We start from the raw sequence: 18,547 nt of genomic DNA on the forward strand, positions 1-18,547 counted from the left end.
ACTAATTTTAGTTCAAGGGAATGTTAGGCTACTGCTTCGTGTCATAGGCTACATCGCAAGTCACATCATGTTCACATGCAAAGCAAACTAACGTTAACTTTAACACCAAAATGCCTGGAGATATGGCCGCTGCTATTTCAATGTAGTAGGCTATTGCCAGGCAATATTAGTTCTCATACTGTACATGACATAACATTACCTAAGATTACACTCAGCCTAGGCTAAACAACACACACTGCTGCTGGATAGCTGATCATCGTGACTTGGTGAACAGTGTTTTCCCCTGACTGGCGAAGCGAGGTTCCATTCATTCATTTTTCATTCGTGCCCTGCCGTGCTTCTGTCTGTTAATTTGCAGCAGGCTATTATCGGATGAAAGGAAAATAAACTAAACGTTTTCCCGATCAAGATATAGCATACTTCTTAATTTTGGTGTCATAAAATATAGAAGCATAACATTAAATTGCCTAGTAGAGTGTCCATGTAGTGTCAATGTAGGCCCTCGTGTTTTCGCAAGTGAAACTGACAAACTGAACCTCTCGTGGGTAGGCCAGAAACAACTATTTTAAAACCCACGAATGAACTGGATTACTGTTACTGTTCAAACAAGCGATTTGATAGCCTAATCCACTGCAGGAAAAAAAAGGAAATAGCAACGTGTTCTATTTCTAACAGGTGAATATCGTAGCAAATAGTATGGCGATGGCAGCTTAAAAAAAACATTTATTTCACTCATCTCGCTGAAATGAACGTGGCCTGTTGCACAAATAAATTAATTAGGCAGATGATCTACATCTTCCTTAACCTAAAGCTAGTTTTCATCTCTATTGTTGACGTGAAATATGTCTCCATAGTGTCAGTGAAGTGATAACTTAATGGCCTGTGTGATTGGGATGTGGATTGCTCATTTATTATGAGTAGGCCTATAGGCTATGGTATAGCTATGGTATGGTATTCTCTCCGATATAATAAATACAACACATTGGGTTTGGCAAGAAATTTGGCAATACTACTTTCACACAAGTGATGGCACCCCTGCTTGGAGACAGAAGATTGTCCGTTTTGCTTTTAAGGATTTCATCTGCAATGGAAAAAAATGGAACGACATGTAGGCAATGCTTACTTTAGTGCTGGACTTGGACTCGACTTGATCAATAGGGACTTGACTCGGACTCGACGTGGATCAATAGTGACTCGACTCGGACTTGACTCGGATGAGTAGTGGACTCAACTCGGACTTGACTTGGAATTTTTTTTTAATGACTTGGACTTGACTCGGACTTGAACACTGAGGACTCGAACCTGGACTCGGACTCGAGGCATAGTGACTTGACTACAACACTGCTCTTAGCTGCCCTACCAAGCAACTCCCACAGGAACACTGCGTGAAAAGTGTGATTGTCATCCCCGTAAACGCCCGGATATTTCCCTCATTTTCTGGCAGTTTCCTTACTCAGTATTGGATGAAACCACAACTTTCAAACAAGAAAAATCACTCGTGATTGGTTGGCAGATCTGTCACTATTGGTCACCCTGGCTCATCATAAATGTAAACCCCAATAATAAAATGATATATATTAATATTATATGTTATTATGCTCTATAGCCATTTCATGTCATTATGACCGCCGCGCAGCAGATTTTTTTTCTTTTTTTTTTCTTTTTCACATGGCCAAATTTCCGTCAAGGATTCCCGGGACACTGAAAGACAGGGGTACACGAAACTTGGTGGGCATGTAACCTCACATGGATAGCATGGAACCATCGTTTTTCGTTTTGATCTGTAGCCCCCCCACTGGACTGGACCCCCCGAAAGGAGGGTAGGGCAGACACAGTTTTCTGTGAATATCTCGAGAACCGTAGGGTTTAGGAAGACCACCTTTTTTGTATGTTGATCTTAAGGGGCTATGTCAACCCATTCCATAACCACTCATTTCATGTATAGCGACACCTAGTTAAAAACAAAAAAGTAAAAATGAGGTGTTGTAATCCTAATATCTCTGGCTGACAAATTCAAAATTGAAATTGAAAAAAAAGGTGATCCTCTTAAACCATACGGTTCTCGAGATATTCACAGAAAACTGTGTCCACCCTACCCTCCTTTCGGGGGGTCCAGTCCAGTGGGGGGACTATTATACTGTATAATTATAATGATAAAACTATTTTATAAATTATTATTATAAAACTATTTATAATAATAATGATATAATAATAATAATAATAATAATAATAATAATAATAATAATAATAATAATAATAATGATGATAATAATAATAATAATAATAATGATAATAATAAATAGAAAGAAAAGAAGAAGGGGAATGTATAAATAATAATAATTATATAAAAGGTTTATTAGGTCTATTTAATATTAGTCAAAGCAAGAACATTGTGCAACAGCCATATCATCAAACATACCCTTGAATTGGTCTAGTGACACAAACTTATCTAATTTTAATAACTCTTGCAATTTGTTCCATTTATTAGATGCAAACAATGTAAAAGCTAATTTACCAAATTCAGGTTTAATTTGAGGATTTTGAAGAGATATAAAACCCTATGAGCGTGTATTGTGGCAGATTGATTTCATGTTCAGAAGAGAAGTTAGGTAAAAAGGTATAATTTACAGTGATGAGTTTTAAATCCATCTCCAGTTATAAAATGTAGTGAACTGTGGTAAACTGCATAAAGCAGTTTCATAGTGGTAGGGGCTGCATGCATATACACAATATCACCATAGTCTAGGACTGACATTATAGTTGATTGAACTAGATGTACCGCAGAGCGGTACAAAATATGACCGCCGCCCAGTCCAGCACATTTTTTCCACAAAAATAAATCACGCTGAAAGGCCTATATGATTCTAACTGTGTCACTAAATTGCATTATCCACACTCAATTCTCACTGGTATCTTCTAGACAACAAGTACCAAAACATGATTAGTTCATAGATTTCACATGTAAAATTAATTTTATACAACCCCACCCCCATCTTGCCTGTTCATAATTCTGAGAAATTCTTGAATTGTGTGCATGTGTGCGTGTACATGTTTATGTTATGTGTGTGTGTGTGTGTGTGCGTGCTTGTGTGTGCCTGCGTATGTACATGACACATGCTCACACAGTAGCGTGTACGCATGCATGCACATCTTAGGCACACACAAGCAAGCACACACACACACACATAACATAAATATGTACCTTTTGCTATGCACACAAGCTACTGTGTGAGCATGTGTCATGTATCTGTTTATGCACATGTGTGCATATGGATAAGAGAGAGCTTTGCAGATTACTATCTGTTTTTATTCATCTTTTTCTGTTTTGGGGTTGTATTATTTGAAAGCTTGGACTAGTAATAGAAATATTTATATTTTTGTGTAATTATTCTATATTTTGTGTAGTCATTCCATATCAAAACCCCAGTACAATTCAAATGCATTTGATTGTCAGTATACATTTTGGATAACCAAAAGTCCTATAGGGAGTTTCCATAGGGCATTTTACAAAACACATGAGCATACCTTGGCAAATAATGGTCTAAAGTATTCATATTTTCATTCTATATTGACCTACTTTTGAACACAGTTTCACAAGACCTGGTGCTAGGGCTGAGTTGTGTTTCTAAGTCATATCAAGTGACCTACAGTAGAGGGCTGAAATGTGATCAGTTCAGAGATGCTTGTTATCCAGCAGAAAGAAGAAACAACATTCTAGAACTCTGTGTCAGTACATCACACAGTTAATTTGATTGTTTTCCAAGAAACTACAGTGTTTTCCAAAGAGGTCAAGCATTTGATTATAGGCCAAACCAGTTGGGAATAGTGGCCTCTGATGCAGGCACTGTGCAATTTCAAGCAAAAACCTTGAAATTGGTATTGAGAACCAATGAGTTAATAAATAAATCATGGAATTATATCAGTGGTGTGGACAATTCACTCTTTGTAAAACTGAACTGCTCTGTGGTTCTCAGCCTTAATTTCATATCTCACTTCACATGCTTAAAGGAGAGAATGACCATTGATATGAACACTCCTGTAAGACAACTTCTGTGAATCAAGGCAAATGGCAACTCGTGAATTTATGTTCCATTTGGGTGAGTTATCTAACAGTAATTCTCAAAACAGTAATTTCTATAATGTATATTGTAATTGCAAACATATATAGAAATCATCATTGCTGATTCTGAAAAGAAATCTGTTTGTTTTTGCAGGACATGATGCTCAGAATCTCTCAGACCTGAGGATTGTACTGCTGGGATATGGATATGGTGGGAAGAGTTCATCAGGAAACACCATCCTGGGCAGAGAGGAGTTTGATACTGTAGGGAGAACAGCTCAGTGTGTGAAGAGACAGGGAGAAGTAGCAGGGAGGCAGGTCACTGTGGTGGAGGCTCCAGGATGGTGGAGGAATTATCAGCTAAAGGACACTCCTGAACTGACTAGAGAGCAGATTGAGCTCAGTGTGTCTCTGTGTCCTCCTGGACCCCACGCTCTACTGCTGGTCATACCTTTGGACATTCCATTTACAGAGACAGAGAGAAGATCAGTGCAGGAACACCTGGAGCTTCTCAGTGAGAGAGTGTGGAGTCACACTATAGTGCTGTTCACCTGTGGAGACTGGCTGGGAGACACACCCATTGAGCAGCACATTGAGAGTGAAGGAGAGAGTCTGCACTGGCTGGTAGAGGAATGTGGGAACAGATATCATGTCCTCAACAACCAGAAGAGAGATGATCACATGCAGGTTACACAGCTGATGGAGAAGATAGAAGAGATGGTGGCAGGAAGCAGAGAACAACATTATAAGATGGAGAAACAGAGAATAGAAGAGTTGGAGGAGAAGAGGAGGAGAAAAGAAGAGAGAGTAAAAGAGAGGATGATGAAGGTGAAGAGACACAGAGAGTCTCTTAGAACATTGTTGGGTGAGTTAAGAAACTTGTACACAAACAACTGTATTGGAGTGGGCTATGTTACTGGTTTGAGGATTTTCATTCATTCATTCATTCATTCAACCTTTATTTATTCTCGGAAGTTCATTGAGGGTAGTCCTCATTTTCAGTGAAGCCAAGATAACAGTAACAATGAAATAACAAGAGATATAGTATAATAATTGTGGTAAATAAAACAAAATTAAATAAATAACCTACATAACATAAAAGAGGAAGGGAAAAATAAAAAATACATAAAATATTAATAATAATATAATAACAATAGTAAACTAACATTTACTTAAAACAGCTACAATATCACATTGGAAGGTTTGTTATTACATATCTGAATTGATTATAGGAAAGTAGAGAGTTGCACTATGCAACAATTTTAGCTAAAATGACCTTAATTATGCAGGTTGAGAGTCGTTCTGATGGTTCTACAACACTTTCTGGGTCGTTTGGTGGGTGCTTCATCTCCCCCTATCGCTTCTCCGCGGAAAAAAAACGAATATGCAACTTTCTTAGATTTGAGGGGTCTTTCCGTGCCAAATCAACAGATTTTAGAAAATGTTCCCGTCTGACCATCTTGGATTTGCTTCATACTTTATGTCAGTAATACTATAATACCCAACAACTACTGTGCAAAAGTTTAGGCTTGTATCTACTTTCTTTTCTCAGATATGGAGGCTTAAAAAACAGGGTCATTCTGATAAAATGCAGCTTTTTAAAGTCACTAAGTTCCTTTGGTCATTACGTTTGAACAATTAATGCTTGATGTTTGACATTTTCAGGGAGTACTGCACAACTGCAGATGTGTTCGAATTCATTTTTGAGTTATTTGGCCCAGAGATTAATAATTACTATTAATATATAGTAATTAATATAACCACTATATCTTCAAACCGAACCAACATAATTACACGGCTCTTCACAAGGCAAGTATTGACTTGAATGGGATTTCCCAAAGTTCTACGCTAAAATATTTTCATGTAATTACCGCTGCAAACATATAATTACCGCTGTCAATGGCAACGGGTTGTGCTTCTGATACGTCTTTCATATCACTCACGCCGAAGGACTGGAACTTCATTCAAAAGTGAAAGCAGACGATTGATCAGCTGTGTTCTAAAGAATGTTTGATTCAAGTTCAGCGTGTGTTGTTGCGAACTATTTGTTTCTCAGCAAATGCCACGATGAACAGTAACAAATAGGCTAGGCTATGTAGGCTAAAGTCATATCGTGGGGAGTTTATTATTTCATTTTGGCAAGTAGCCATTTAATAAGCGGTATAATGTAGCCGGTCATTATTAGGAAGTCCCTTCAGGGAAGGAACAAGACCCCTCCGCAAGCGCCAGGCAGGGTCCGTTCCGCCCTGTCGGGACTTATTTTCCCAATAATGACCGGCGTTCTATACATTATCCCTTACATAGCGTGAGTTTATATATTTTATCAGGGGCGTCGCCAGCCGATTTCGCCGGGGCTTCAGCCCCGAATGTTTCGAGTGTAAAGTTTTCGATTTTGCAAAGTTGACTAACAAATTATTCGGATCATGCATTGGAACTGTGAGATGAGATGGACCTATTTATCAAATATAAAAGCAGGACACGGGTTTCCTCTCACTCTCCTTCATGCAGCAGATCTAACTTGAACGTTAGGCTACCTTAGGTTACCATAATTTGAAACGTAGGCTGCTTAGAGCGTGCACACAAACAAGAGAGAGACAGAGAGTCAGTCAGTTCCAGGGTTGCAGTGGCGCAAAAAGTGGGTATGCGCTATATGCGGCGCATAGGGGCGCAGCTCCATGGGGGCGCCAAAGCGATGGTAAAAAAAATGTTATAACATATTTGGTATTTTCTATATGTAGCCACTGCTGTCCATTTCTAAATCATTTCAAAATTTTCTCAATGTTCTATAACATTTTAGAGGACTAACAGGCTAGAGTAGGCGCCCTATCTCATAAGATTCCATCATAGAATTTTGACATAGAAGAGGGAGTGGGGCGCCGTGAACGCTGAGTGAGCAGATAGGCCTACAAGCTACGAGTAGTGAGTTGCCATCTATGGAAAAAGATCGATACAGCAAAAAAAAGCTGTTGGCGGCTAAAAATAGAAAAAGAAAGAGGGAAAAGGATAGGATTTAAAATGATGACGTCTGTGCTTGGAGGCTTGCAAATATGAATGTTAACAGACTAACTAGCGTTTGTTAAGCATAATGCCGATTGAAACATAGCTTATTCCATTCAGATAGCTAGGTGGCTACCATGCTCATACTGCACATTTAATGACCAACTGCAAACAGAAAAGTCATGCTAGCAGCAACTCATTACATGTTTCCATATCCTAACAATGAAGGCTCCTTGTAATAACTTAGTATTGTGTTGTCAATGTGGTTCAAACAAACAAGGCTAGAGTAGGCCTATCAGCCTTATCCATTGTGAGCAATAGCTGGCAAAAGGACGTTGTGAGAACCGTTTAGACTCTCTTAAAGTGACAATGCACAGTTTATCAATTCTATCAGAAAGACTCAGGGAGGTACAATGAAAGTTAACACACGTTTTAATCCATCAAAGGATATACAAAAGGCATAAGCAACAATAAGGTCACCGAGTGTGTAGACCCTTTCAGATCCTGCCGGTATGAGACGGCAGGGGCGGAGCCTACCCCCTGGACATCTGGACAAGGCCAAACTGGTGGTGGTTAGGGAGGGAGGGTGGGAACATTGAAAATCGGCACCTGAAAGCAACAGGCAGGTGCAAAGCAAAGTGATTATAAAGGCTGATGCAGACTGGTGATTGGACGGAAGTAATGAATGAATGAGTATGCATTGCATTGAGTCTTCCTGACAGAATTTACGCTAAAGCTTCCATTTCTATCAGAAAGACTCAGGGAGGTACAATGAAAGTTAACACACGTTTTAATCCATCAAAGGATATACAAAAGGCATAAGCAACAATAAGACAGTCTTTGGCATAGACCCCGTCCTCGGTCCAGGTCACAGAGTGTGCAGACAGATAAACAGCTGGAGGAGAGAGATAAACAGCTGGAGGAGTGGAAAGAAATGCTGGATGTGACATGTGAGTATGAGACCAAATGATCATATTCTTCCATAATTTACAGACTTTGCATCAGGTGGGCAACATGTTAAAGCATGCTGGGTAGATTTTTTGCCTAACATGTACTCCCTGCTCATCTAAACCCTAATGATCCAGCAGTACTGTTGGCCTTGGTAGATTAGCTGGATAGCTTTTGTGCTGGGATTATTTATATATATATATATATATATATATATATATATATATATATATATATATACATACACATACATACATATACACACACACACTTATACAACAAATGGGTTTTATTTATTTGTTTCTGATTGGCCGAGAGATGTTCCATGAGTTGAAATATTCCTGGACATTTCAACTCACACTGCACAGCTAATAAATCACTACACGATACAATGTGAAGATTCTTCAATCGGAGAAAAAAAACAGACTGATTTCTCTAAAATAACTTTTGAGTTAATATAATAATGTTGGATGACGAGGAGGAACAGACAGTCAAGCGGGAGGAGAGTGAATCTTCATCCAGATGCTTTCCATCAGCGCGACAAACAGGACTGTATCGAAAAAAGCCGGTCTCCGGCCTGGTGGCTATGGCTGGGAATAATAATACACACTGCACAGCTAATAAATCACTACACGATACGATACAATGCATATATATATATATATATATATATTAATTAGAGCTGTCAATCGATTAAAAAATGTAATCGCATTCATTACATACTCTGTGATTAACAGGGGCGTGCGGAGACCTTTGAAGGGGCAGGGGCTCAAATAAAAAATTTAAAAAAATGGCACATGGAACAATTTTCAGAAAACGTGAGAAGTTTATTTAAAACTTGTCTTTAGTGGGCATCTTTGCACTGCAGAGTATAATTTCTATCAGAAAGACTCAGGGAGGTACAATGAAAGTTAACACACGTTTTAATCCATCAAAGGATATACAAAAAGGCATAAGCAACAATAAGACTTTGGCATAGGCCCCGTCATCGGTCCAGGTCACCGAGTGTGCAGACCCTTTCAGATCCTGCCGGTATGAGACGGCATGGGCGGAGCCTACCCCCAAAGAATAAGAAATAAAAATACCCACCAGAATGCTTAGATGGTCATCCTCTCTGAAATAGAGCATAACAATATTAAACAGTTCATGTTGTATTATCCTCTCTGAAATAGAGCATAACAATATTAAACAGTGCATGTTGTATTATCCGGTTGAGCTTGGGAGATGAATCAGAGAAAGCGAGACAGACAGAGACACATGAAGAATATACTATTAATAAAATAAACTGATTTGATGAGGATGATTGATTCGACCACCTGTGACTCAAATTCTATGATTGATTTAAAGTTATGGAAGGGAATTGAGCTTGCAGATGTTCAACCCTTTGAACAAGACTGCTTGAGTGACTAGTGCTTGCAGAAGCTTAGCTTAAGGGTTAACTAACAACGTGCAGGACGATGAGCTTGCAATTAGAAACGCTCAGGGTCAGTGCAGGGGATAGAGCCCTGCAGTTGCAGATGCTCAGGGTCAGTGCAGCAGAATAGAGCTCGCCCAGTTGCAGATGCTCAGGGTTAGTGCAGCGGGATAGGGCACCAGAAACGAAGAGATGAGTAATATGATTCAATTTAGATAACCACCACCAGACATTTGCAAGAGGAAGTACACCGATTACGAAATGCTCATTACTGCTGAGTGAGTCTTTAGTAATCAAGAACTCAGTAACCATACAGTCAATAGATTCTTGTGACCCTTGTGACAAGCAAATGGAGTAGCTAGCTCTTAATTGATAAGCAAGTTGATGCAAAATATTACAGTTTGTGAACTCCATTTGTTACGGTTCAATGGTGAACAGAAGCTGCGAGGACAAGATGTACAGCAGATGAAATTAACAGACTACTGACCATCCGGCAGAGGTAAAGCCATGTTAAAGAAAGCTAAATAGCACAACGTATAGGCCTACTATTAGGATAGAAATGTAAACGGCAAGGTTTAGATTAATGAATTAATTATGTTGACTTACCCAAATAACAGCACGGTGTAGTGTCCATGACAGATTATATCCGATTTAAGTACGACCCCTAAATGTGATGACTTGTTTCCGTGAGCAAGTCGCATCCTGCAACGGAATGGAGCTAAAGCAGATCCAAGGGCAAGATCCAAGGCCAAGGGCAAGATGAAAAGAGTGAGCCATGCTTTTGCACCTTGCTTTTGGAAAGGCCCCCCAAAATAAGATGAGCAGCATAGGTAACGTTAGCTAAACGAGACAGGAAAACATGATAGACATTGTCCATAGGTAATACGTTCAGAGAGAAAAGGTATAGAGAAACCGTTGGAAAGCTTGAGCACTCTCTGGTGAAAAGAAGAAAATGACCAGCATGGTCTGCAGCGATTACAGCGAAGTCGAGGAGCTTGCACAAGCTCAGAGCTTTAAATGGCTTCGGTTCTTACGCAAGAATGTAATGCAATGTGGTGCAAATCCCGTGGAAAGTGCTTAATGATTGTTGGTTCGATAACGATTGATGATTGCGATTTGATGATTATGATTCGAGTCGACTGCGAGTCGAAGGCGTATGTATATGATGAGTGAAGTGGGGTGATGGTAGGATAAAGGAAATTAACTGTTGTGGCGTGAGATTACCCGAGGTTTTGCTTGCAGAAGCTAGACCAAAGCGGCGGTGCGTGAGTGACTAGAATGTATTAACGCTTTATTCTGTGCCTAAAGTGCGGCTGTGCGTAGTGACTGGAGAAGAGTGGCTCGGGTCCATCATAATTAAAATAATGCTTTAGCTGAGCCGAATAACCACCACCAGACCTTTGAAAGGTAGCTTACCTTATTTGGCGCTTCGAGAGCTATTTAGCATCTAGAAGGGCTTGATCCTGAGGTCTTATATAGGGACTCGTGGCCGGCGAAGACCATCTTCCGAAAGCAACTTGATTGAGGATGCAGGTAATCCTAGAGCGGCTGCTGACGTTGCAGCGCCCGATCGAAAAGGAATAGCCCAGTATATTGGGGAGGTTGAGAGCCCGCAGCTACCAACCGCTGTCGACAAGTGGATTCTGAACCATTGTTTAGACATAGATAACCCAGTGGGTAGAAGAAAGAGAGGTGCATTAGGAGAAGTGTGTGGCGAAGTTTAAGATAGTTGATCATAGAAGTATAGGGACAGAAGAGTTATTTATATTAGAATCTCTGATAATGACAAAGACCTGAGGTGTCCATTTTAGAATGTTTCAGAATTACACTATAGAAGTGGGAGGAGAAGAGGATGGCTGAGCAAGCCAGATCCTGAGAAGGGTTAAGACCTGGCTGTCAGAACAAAATTCCCCAGCAGCATGAACCCATAGAAAAGCCATGAGGAACACATTCAAGGAGTGAATTGATAGGGAGTGAAAAGAGAGCCAGGGTTAACTAACCAGCAGCAGACCTAAGGACACAACAGGACAAGACAAAATACAATCAACAGATACATAGCTGGAGTACACTAGCACTTTGGTCGCTGAGGATGGTTTAGCATATAACTAAATAAAGACAAGAGATGGAAGAGTAATCCTCATCATGCTGACTGGGTGAAATAAGATTAAATGAGTAACAAAGCACTGCTCCAGAGCCAAGAGGAAGTGGGTGTTTAGAATATGTGAACCAGCATCACAGACCTTGTAAATTAAATAGTTAGAGTGAATTGGTGATTTAGACTAATAATTGCTGATTGATTTTATTATATGACTATTGAGAATTATGTGATTGAGATTCGAGGACGTATGGATATTCGATAGTGAATTACAAAATCTAATGATTAAACAATGCAAGTTCACTAATGCTGCTGCTCCTACTGTGGTGGGATAAAGACATGAAGAGTAGGCTACAGGGTTAGCGTATAAGCTTAGATGAGGAGGTAAATAAGTTGACATCACATGACCTGGATGAAGTAAGACTAAATATGAACCAAAGCACTGTCCCTCGATGAACGTTTTGGCTATAGGCCTATGTGAACCAGCCCCGCATCCCTGCATGAAGTAGATAGTTACGGTGAGGGTCAGTACTCCACTGCCAACAGATGCATACCCTTAAATTAAAGAGAGAGGCATTTACATTAAACGAAGAGGAGCTGCTCCTGAAATTGAAAGATTATTAAGATGTTAAGTAATGAAGAAATGGGAAGGAATGCCATCCCTGTGCTTGCGGCTGCCATGACTTAATGGGAGATTACGAATGACGACAAGCAAAGTGCATTGTGCTAGGAAAAAGTATAAGGGTGAATGCAGTATTGGCCTGAAGGAGAGTTTGTGCCTGCTAGAGGTGTTGCTCTTTTGGCAACAAAGAGTTAGAGGAAAGATCTTGTTCTAGTCCCTACAGCCTGAAGACCTGCAAGGAGGAATGGAGTGGTTAGAGAGGAGACATAACATTTTCAAAAGGACCTAGCATGAGCCAAATAAACAGCCATGATGCATAACGTTGCCATTAGTTAAATCAACTTGAACACAATGTATGGGGCCTACATATTATGTAGACACATAACCAATGACAGTAACAGACGATGACAGACAATAATGATCAGCCAGACATGAGATAATGAAAATAAGATTAATATGGCCTTCCAGGTGCATCGAAATATTATGGGTTAATGACATTAGTAGCCTACCGCCCTGCAGACAATACCAACAGCATCTCTGCGACTAACACTGCAGCCAAGAAGGAAGAGTACTTTTGTCCCTGTTGGCCTTCCATACACAACAGCCTGACCAGCGAGACAATTTGCCTAGGATGTGGACCTAGCAAAGCTGTATCATGGCAACTTTGGCAAGGAAACCATCGCGAGTGTCGATAACTGGTTGGGTTAGTTAAACAACTAGCCTATGTCGTCGACTTATGACGAATTATAAAAAGGTTTGCCTACTCTGTTTTATGAACTAGGTCTACTAACCTAAGCTACTATAACATAGTAACCTAAACAGAATATGTTGAATATGTATGAACGTTCAGCCTTAGATTTTCGAAGCTGCCAGGTTATTGAAATGGATGGATCATGACTTAAATATCTAGCCTAAATGGTTTGATAGCCTACTTCATTAAACATGAAACAACTTTAAACATTTTATTCTCTATCTCTAAGCTGAATACTATTGCATGTTCAGATAGGCTAACTGCCAAGTGACCTTACCGTGCTCCCAAACGTCTCCTGCAGCACTAGGCGTGTTCGACTTTGACTGAGTCTGACTTGGTCTGGCTTTCTACGTAAACGTGATCTTCAGAGGCTAGCCGGGAGGAGCTACAACAGAGGGCAGCTCATCCCAGACAGACAGGCTACAGTCTGCCTGACGTGACTCGCGGGAGATATCGCGGAATTTTGTTTGCAATAAATACAGCAGAACTTTCATTCTTACTCATTAAAATGAGCATGATGACTGACTAAATAAATTCTTATGATGTAGTTTAAATAAACCACTGTTGTCATACAGTTAACAGGCCTGCATTGTAGCACATACATTTAATATCAAGTGTTTTTCCCTATATGTGTGTCTATCTATTTAGCCAACAGCAGAAAATAACAGAATATCCAACGTTTTTCAGTAGGCTAGCTTACCATTGTTACCCAGAAATCCGCGATATAAGAGGTATCCCTTCGATTTCTGTTTATTTTCGCATATTCCAACATAAGGAAGCAGCATGAGACTCCCGTCATAATAACGTCATGAGGACATTCCTCCCAAATGGCCCTATCCGCCTTTCTATATAATAATCTATGATATGACCTAATATGCTGAGGAAATAAATTGAAAAGTGTTTCGGGAAGAAGTTTTTTTTCACATACAAGGCATTTCAGGCCACAGATATAACCGGGGACACAATGAAAATTAATTAACACTCCCCTCAATGTCAACACTATTTCTTTGCATTGATGTGCGACTCGGTGATATGCAAATTCCTTGCTGCAGACATTGCAGAGTGCTTTATTTAAAACAACACTTTATTTTTTATAAAGTCAGGCTGTTTTTTAAAAGTAAATGTTCCAACCAATGATCTAGGCAGCACATTTTCTTCTCTCTCCTTCATTTTACAGTCTAATGGTTACTGACTAGAACGGCTCAGGGTCAAAGGTCATACGGAATCGATTAATCTGCGTTATTTTTTTTAATCAGTTATTTTTTCTCAAATTAATTGAAATTAATCAGTTATTTTGACAACAATAATATATATATAAATATATATATATATATCCAGTCTCCAGAAGACATATTTATTTCCTTTAGTTTTGTAAGGGCAACATTTTGACCCCCTGGCATTATTGCTGTTAATTAAATTGCAGCCCATGCCCGCCTCTGTATGTAACAAGGAGAACAATAATTGACCTGTCGCTAAGCTCCGCCCCCCATTGTTACCGTGTGAAAACTCGGACAAACAAACCAGACTTGATTAGAAATACATTGTGGACAATGGCAGCTAACAGTATATGAAAGCAGGCTTTGAGGACGTTTTGGTCGATAAAGGATTTACTTTCCTCCAGAAGCTATCAAAAGACTTAATTATGCTATGGAGGGGTGTATTCAAAACTTTAGAATACATACAAGGTGACAAGCAGTTGTGGCAAGTAGCCGTGCAAATCACCGTGCAAAAACCACTGACGTTACAGTTTTTCTCCATCGTTTTGATACCTGTGTCAACTCTGACATCACGTTCTCAAAACAGTTAACACCCGTGTCTGAACAAAAGCACTCTGGACAAAATGACACATTTTGCTTGCAAAAGGCTGTTACTCTCTCAAAACACTTAAAACATGCAGCAAAAGCAAATCTTGCCTTCAAACACCACAACTTGTTGCCAATTCAAAAACACTCTTTAATCAATCATTACACACTGGACAACAAAATGCAAAATCTAGTTCTCAAAATGAGCATTTTTGCTATGTCTGTTCTTTCTCATTTTTATGGTATCAGAAAAAACTGTGAAAAGACTAAATGTGCTGAATAAAAAAATAATTTATTCATTCCTCCCAAGATGTAACTGTCATTGTAAGACATACAGCAAACACCTAGTAAGATACAGTTTTTCTCGATTGCTTTTACCTGCTTAAGTAAACTGGAACCCACTTGATCTTCATCACTACATTCTTTGCACAGCAGAAGTCATCTCTTGCGAATGTGTTCACACATTTTCATTGGGTTCACACATTTCTCACACCCTTTTGCAAATCAGTTAACACATGTGTCATTCAAAAGCCCTAAACTCTATTGGTTTTCCCATGCTAAACAAAAGGAAAACATCTTTTCACAGGTGGTATAGATTCCATGCATAAGTCTGAATCTCTGATACACCTGTGTGAAACTCCTTTGCACAATTCTTCAATCAGCAATCATTCATTATACATAAGAGATGTCTGTTCTGTGTTGCTATTTGCAAGTTTGGATCTAATGCACATTTGACAAAGTATTGTATTGCCTATTTGGTGGTGAAAACCGTACAAAAGGTGTTTACTGTAGGTCTATTTCGATGAAAGTTGTAGTTCAAGGACATTTACAGTATCTTGCTATAGTGTTTTGCTGTATGTCTTACATGTCAATGACAGTTACATCTTGGGAGGAATGAATAAATATTTTTTTTATTCAGTACATTTGGTCTTTTCAGAGTTTTTTTCTGATACCAGAAAAATGAGAAAGTAATGAAACAGACATAGTAAAAAAAGCTCATTTTGAGAACTAGATTTTGCATTTTGTTGCCCAGTGTGTAATGATTGATTAAAATCAGTGTTTTGAATTGAGGACAAGTTGTAGTGTTTGAAGGCAAGATTTGCTTTTGCTGCATGTTTTAAGTGTTTTGAGAGAGTAACAGCCTTTTGCAAGCAAAATGTGTCATTTTGTCCAGAGTGCTTTTGTTCAGACACAGGTGTTAACTGTTTTGAGAACGTGATGTCAGAGTTGACACAGGTATCAAAACGATCGAGAAAAACTGTAATGTAAATTTCATTGAACTACAACTTTCATCGAAATAGACCTACAGTAAACACCTTTTGTACTGTTTTCTCCACCAAATAGGCAATACAGTACTTTGTCTAAATGTGCATTAGATCCATACTTGCAAATAGCAACACAGAACAGACATCTCTTATGTATAATGAATGATTGCTGATTGAAGAATTGTGCAAAGGAGTTTCACACAGGTGTATCAGAGATTCAGACTTATTCAAGGAATCTATACCCCCTTCGAAAAGATGTTTTCCTTTTGTTTAGCATGGGAAAACCAATAGAGTTTGGGCCTTTTGAATGACACCTGTGTTAACTGTTTTGCAAAAGGGTGTGAGAAATGTGTGAACCCAATGAAAATGTGTGAACACATTCGCATGCAGACCAAGTGGGCTCTAGTTTACTTAAGCAGGTAAAAGCAATCGAGAAAAACTGTAATGCTAGCTAGTGGATGATTGATACTAAGATATGTTAGGTTACATTAATATTTGATGTAGTAAGAATATAGTAGTTGGTTAATGAGCATTTTCATCTTGGGATTTAACAGGGAACCTGTGCCCACGTTGTTGGCTTAGTAGCCTACATTATGTATGCTGTTGCAAAAGCGAGAGACGTCCTGTAGGCTACTGTTGATGGAAATATACCCCGTTTTCTAACTAATTTTAATTATTTTTTTATTTATTGTGCTTATAGAGCGCCAAAACATTACACATGTATCATGGCGCTTTACAGAAAGTGAACTAAGAGGTTGCTGCTGCTTAAGAGATCCTTCTAAATGGGGAGGGGGAGGGCGAGGGGGTGGAGGTGCCCTTCCAACTTCTTTGGTGCTAATGATCTTGGGCTAGTAAAACTCTGCATGGCTACTGGTAGCAGCCTCTCCATTCTTGCAGGGAACATCATGTGCTTGGGTGGGGATGGTGATGGGTATTCAGGGGATCCTGTGGAGTTTGAGTGGGTGGTGGGATGAAGGGGTGGGGATGGGGATGGGAGATTAGGGGTTTTGTGTGGCCTGGGAGTTTGATTGGGTGGGGACGTGATTGGGTGTGGGTGGTGATGGGAAATCAAGGAGGTTGGGGTTGAAAATTGATCCAGAGTCTCCATCTGCCTGCTGAGGTTCTGGGAAGTTTGTTGCAGGCGCCTCCGGCTTTCAGCATGTATTCCAGTAGTGTATTCCATGTTGTTGTGTCTTTGTGGTGACAAGGAGACGACGGAGGTGGGAGGGGTATTGGTACTGGTGTTACAACATGACCCTTCCTTTCTGATATCCTCTCAGCAGCTTTGATAGGTGCTATCTCCTCATGCTCATCACATCCATTTGTTTGCTGAGATTCCAGGGAGTTTGACGCCAGTGATTGACTTTTGAGTCATTTTAGCAGCACCATCTTATCTTGTCCAGTGGGACATGGCTTGGCATTGTTGGAGCTGGTTGTTTATGTTTCTCAAGGTCTGCATTTCAGTGGAGGCTAGCGGTGGTTATCAGAGGGCCCCACAGCAGGGGAGGTTGGGCATATCTCTGTTTCAGCCCTGTGCAGAGTGTTTTGGTTAGCTGAGTTGTTTGATGTCATCCGGCTTGTTCCGTCTGTATGGCCACTGAGCTTATCAGAGGCTCGGCTCAAGGTTGGCAGAAAAAAATGTTGGGTGCAGGGAGAGAGAGGTGATAGTATTCGGTTAAGATCTTGGCCCCAGTCCAACTCAGCTCTGTGCTATTTGGTCTGGAAGTATTCCCTCGCGATTCCAAAAAGGTTAAAATTGTCAATAAAATTCATCCCAACTGAAAAGCATGTTTTTATGCGAGCCAGGTGTTTAAACTGAATAGTCTGGAAAATACAAAGCCCTCTGCTGGTGGGCCACTGATGAAATTTGTATTCCAAGCCATATAGGGCGAGAAAAGTTCCTTGAAATCTTCTTTGACATACAGCTGTTCTCTGTAGATGTCATTTGCTCCAACATGCACAATGATGCGCTTGATAGTTGCATATTTTGACACCAGTTCTGCAAGCTTGTTTTTTGTCCAGACACTGAAGCATTTGGGAAACAACATACAATCATCCCTTTTCCCATTTATATGTCTCACAGCAAAGTCAAGCCTAGAACCGAGGGTTGTGGGATGAATAGAGAAGTCGAGTGCTGCTTCTTGTCTGTGCCCATCTTTCTTTTGTTGTGGTTTGATGGCTGCCTGCTTTGGGTCTGTTCCCTGGGAAATTTCCCTCTCTCATCGTCCGGAGGCATTCAAATCTGTTCCATAGTGTTAGGGGCTGTGGGCTTCCCTTAGGACCACAAGCCCTGTAGTAGTTTGCTGATCTGTCTGTATTTCTGATACGAGGCCCTGAAGTTAACATCTGAATTTACTGGTGTTGAGGTATTACAGTTCTTGTATTACGTTTTTGTTTTTTGGTCCTGGCACCTTGCCTGTGCCAAGGCTCTGTACTCACATTTCCCTTTGTGAGTTCGATGCATTCATCTGCTCTATTAGCAGTGATATTAGACTGCTGGGTTACATTCTCTGCATTTCCAGTAGTTGCTGTACTCAATTCATGAGATGCCTCTCAGAGTTCATCTGGATCGTTGATGGAAGGGGCATGCATC

The 18,547-nt window shown here is 40.0% G+C and overlaps 1 protein-coding gene across 1 annotated transcript in view; it reads left to right on the forward strand.

The window, feature by feature from the left end:
• The window catches only part of LOC125291695 (GTPase IMAP family member 8-like), an 88,599-nt gene that overhangs the window by 5,773 nt on the left and 64,279 nt on the right, over window positions 1-18,547 (forward strand). The window contains 2 exon segments of the mRNA XM_048238531.1: window positions 4,009-4,097; window positions 4,215-4,925. Coding sequence (XP_048094488.1) covers window positions 4,067-4,097; window positions 4,215-4,925 — 742 coding nt within the window. The 5' untranslated portion in view covers window positions 4,009-4,066.

Source organism: Alosa alosa, chromosome 3 (genome assembly GCF_017589495.1).
Source record: "Alosa alosa isolate M-15738 ecotype Scorff River chromosome 3, AALO_Geno_1.1, whole genome shotgun sequence".
NCBI lineage: Eukaryota > Metazoa > Chordata > Actinopteri > Clupeiformes > Clupeidae > Alosa > Alosa alosa.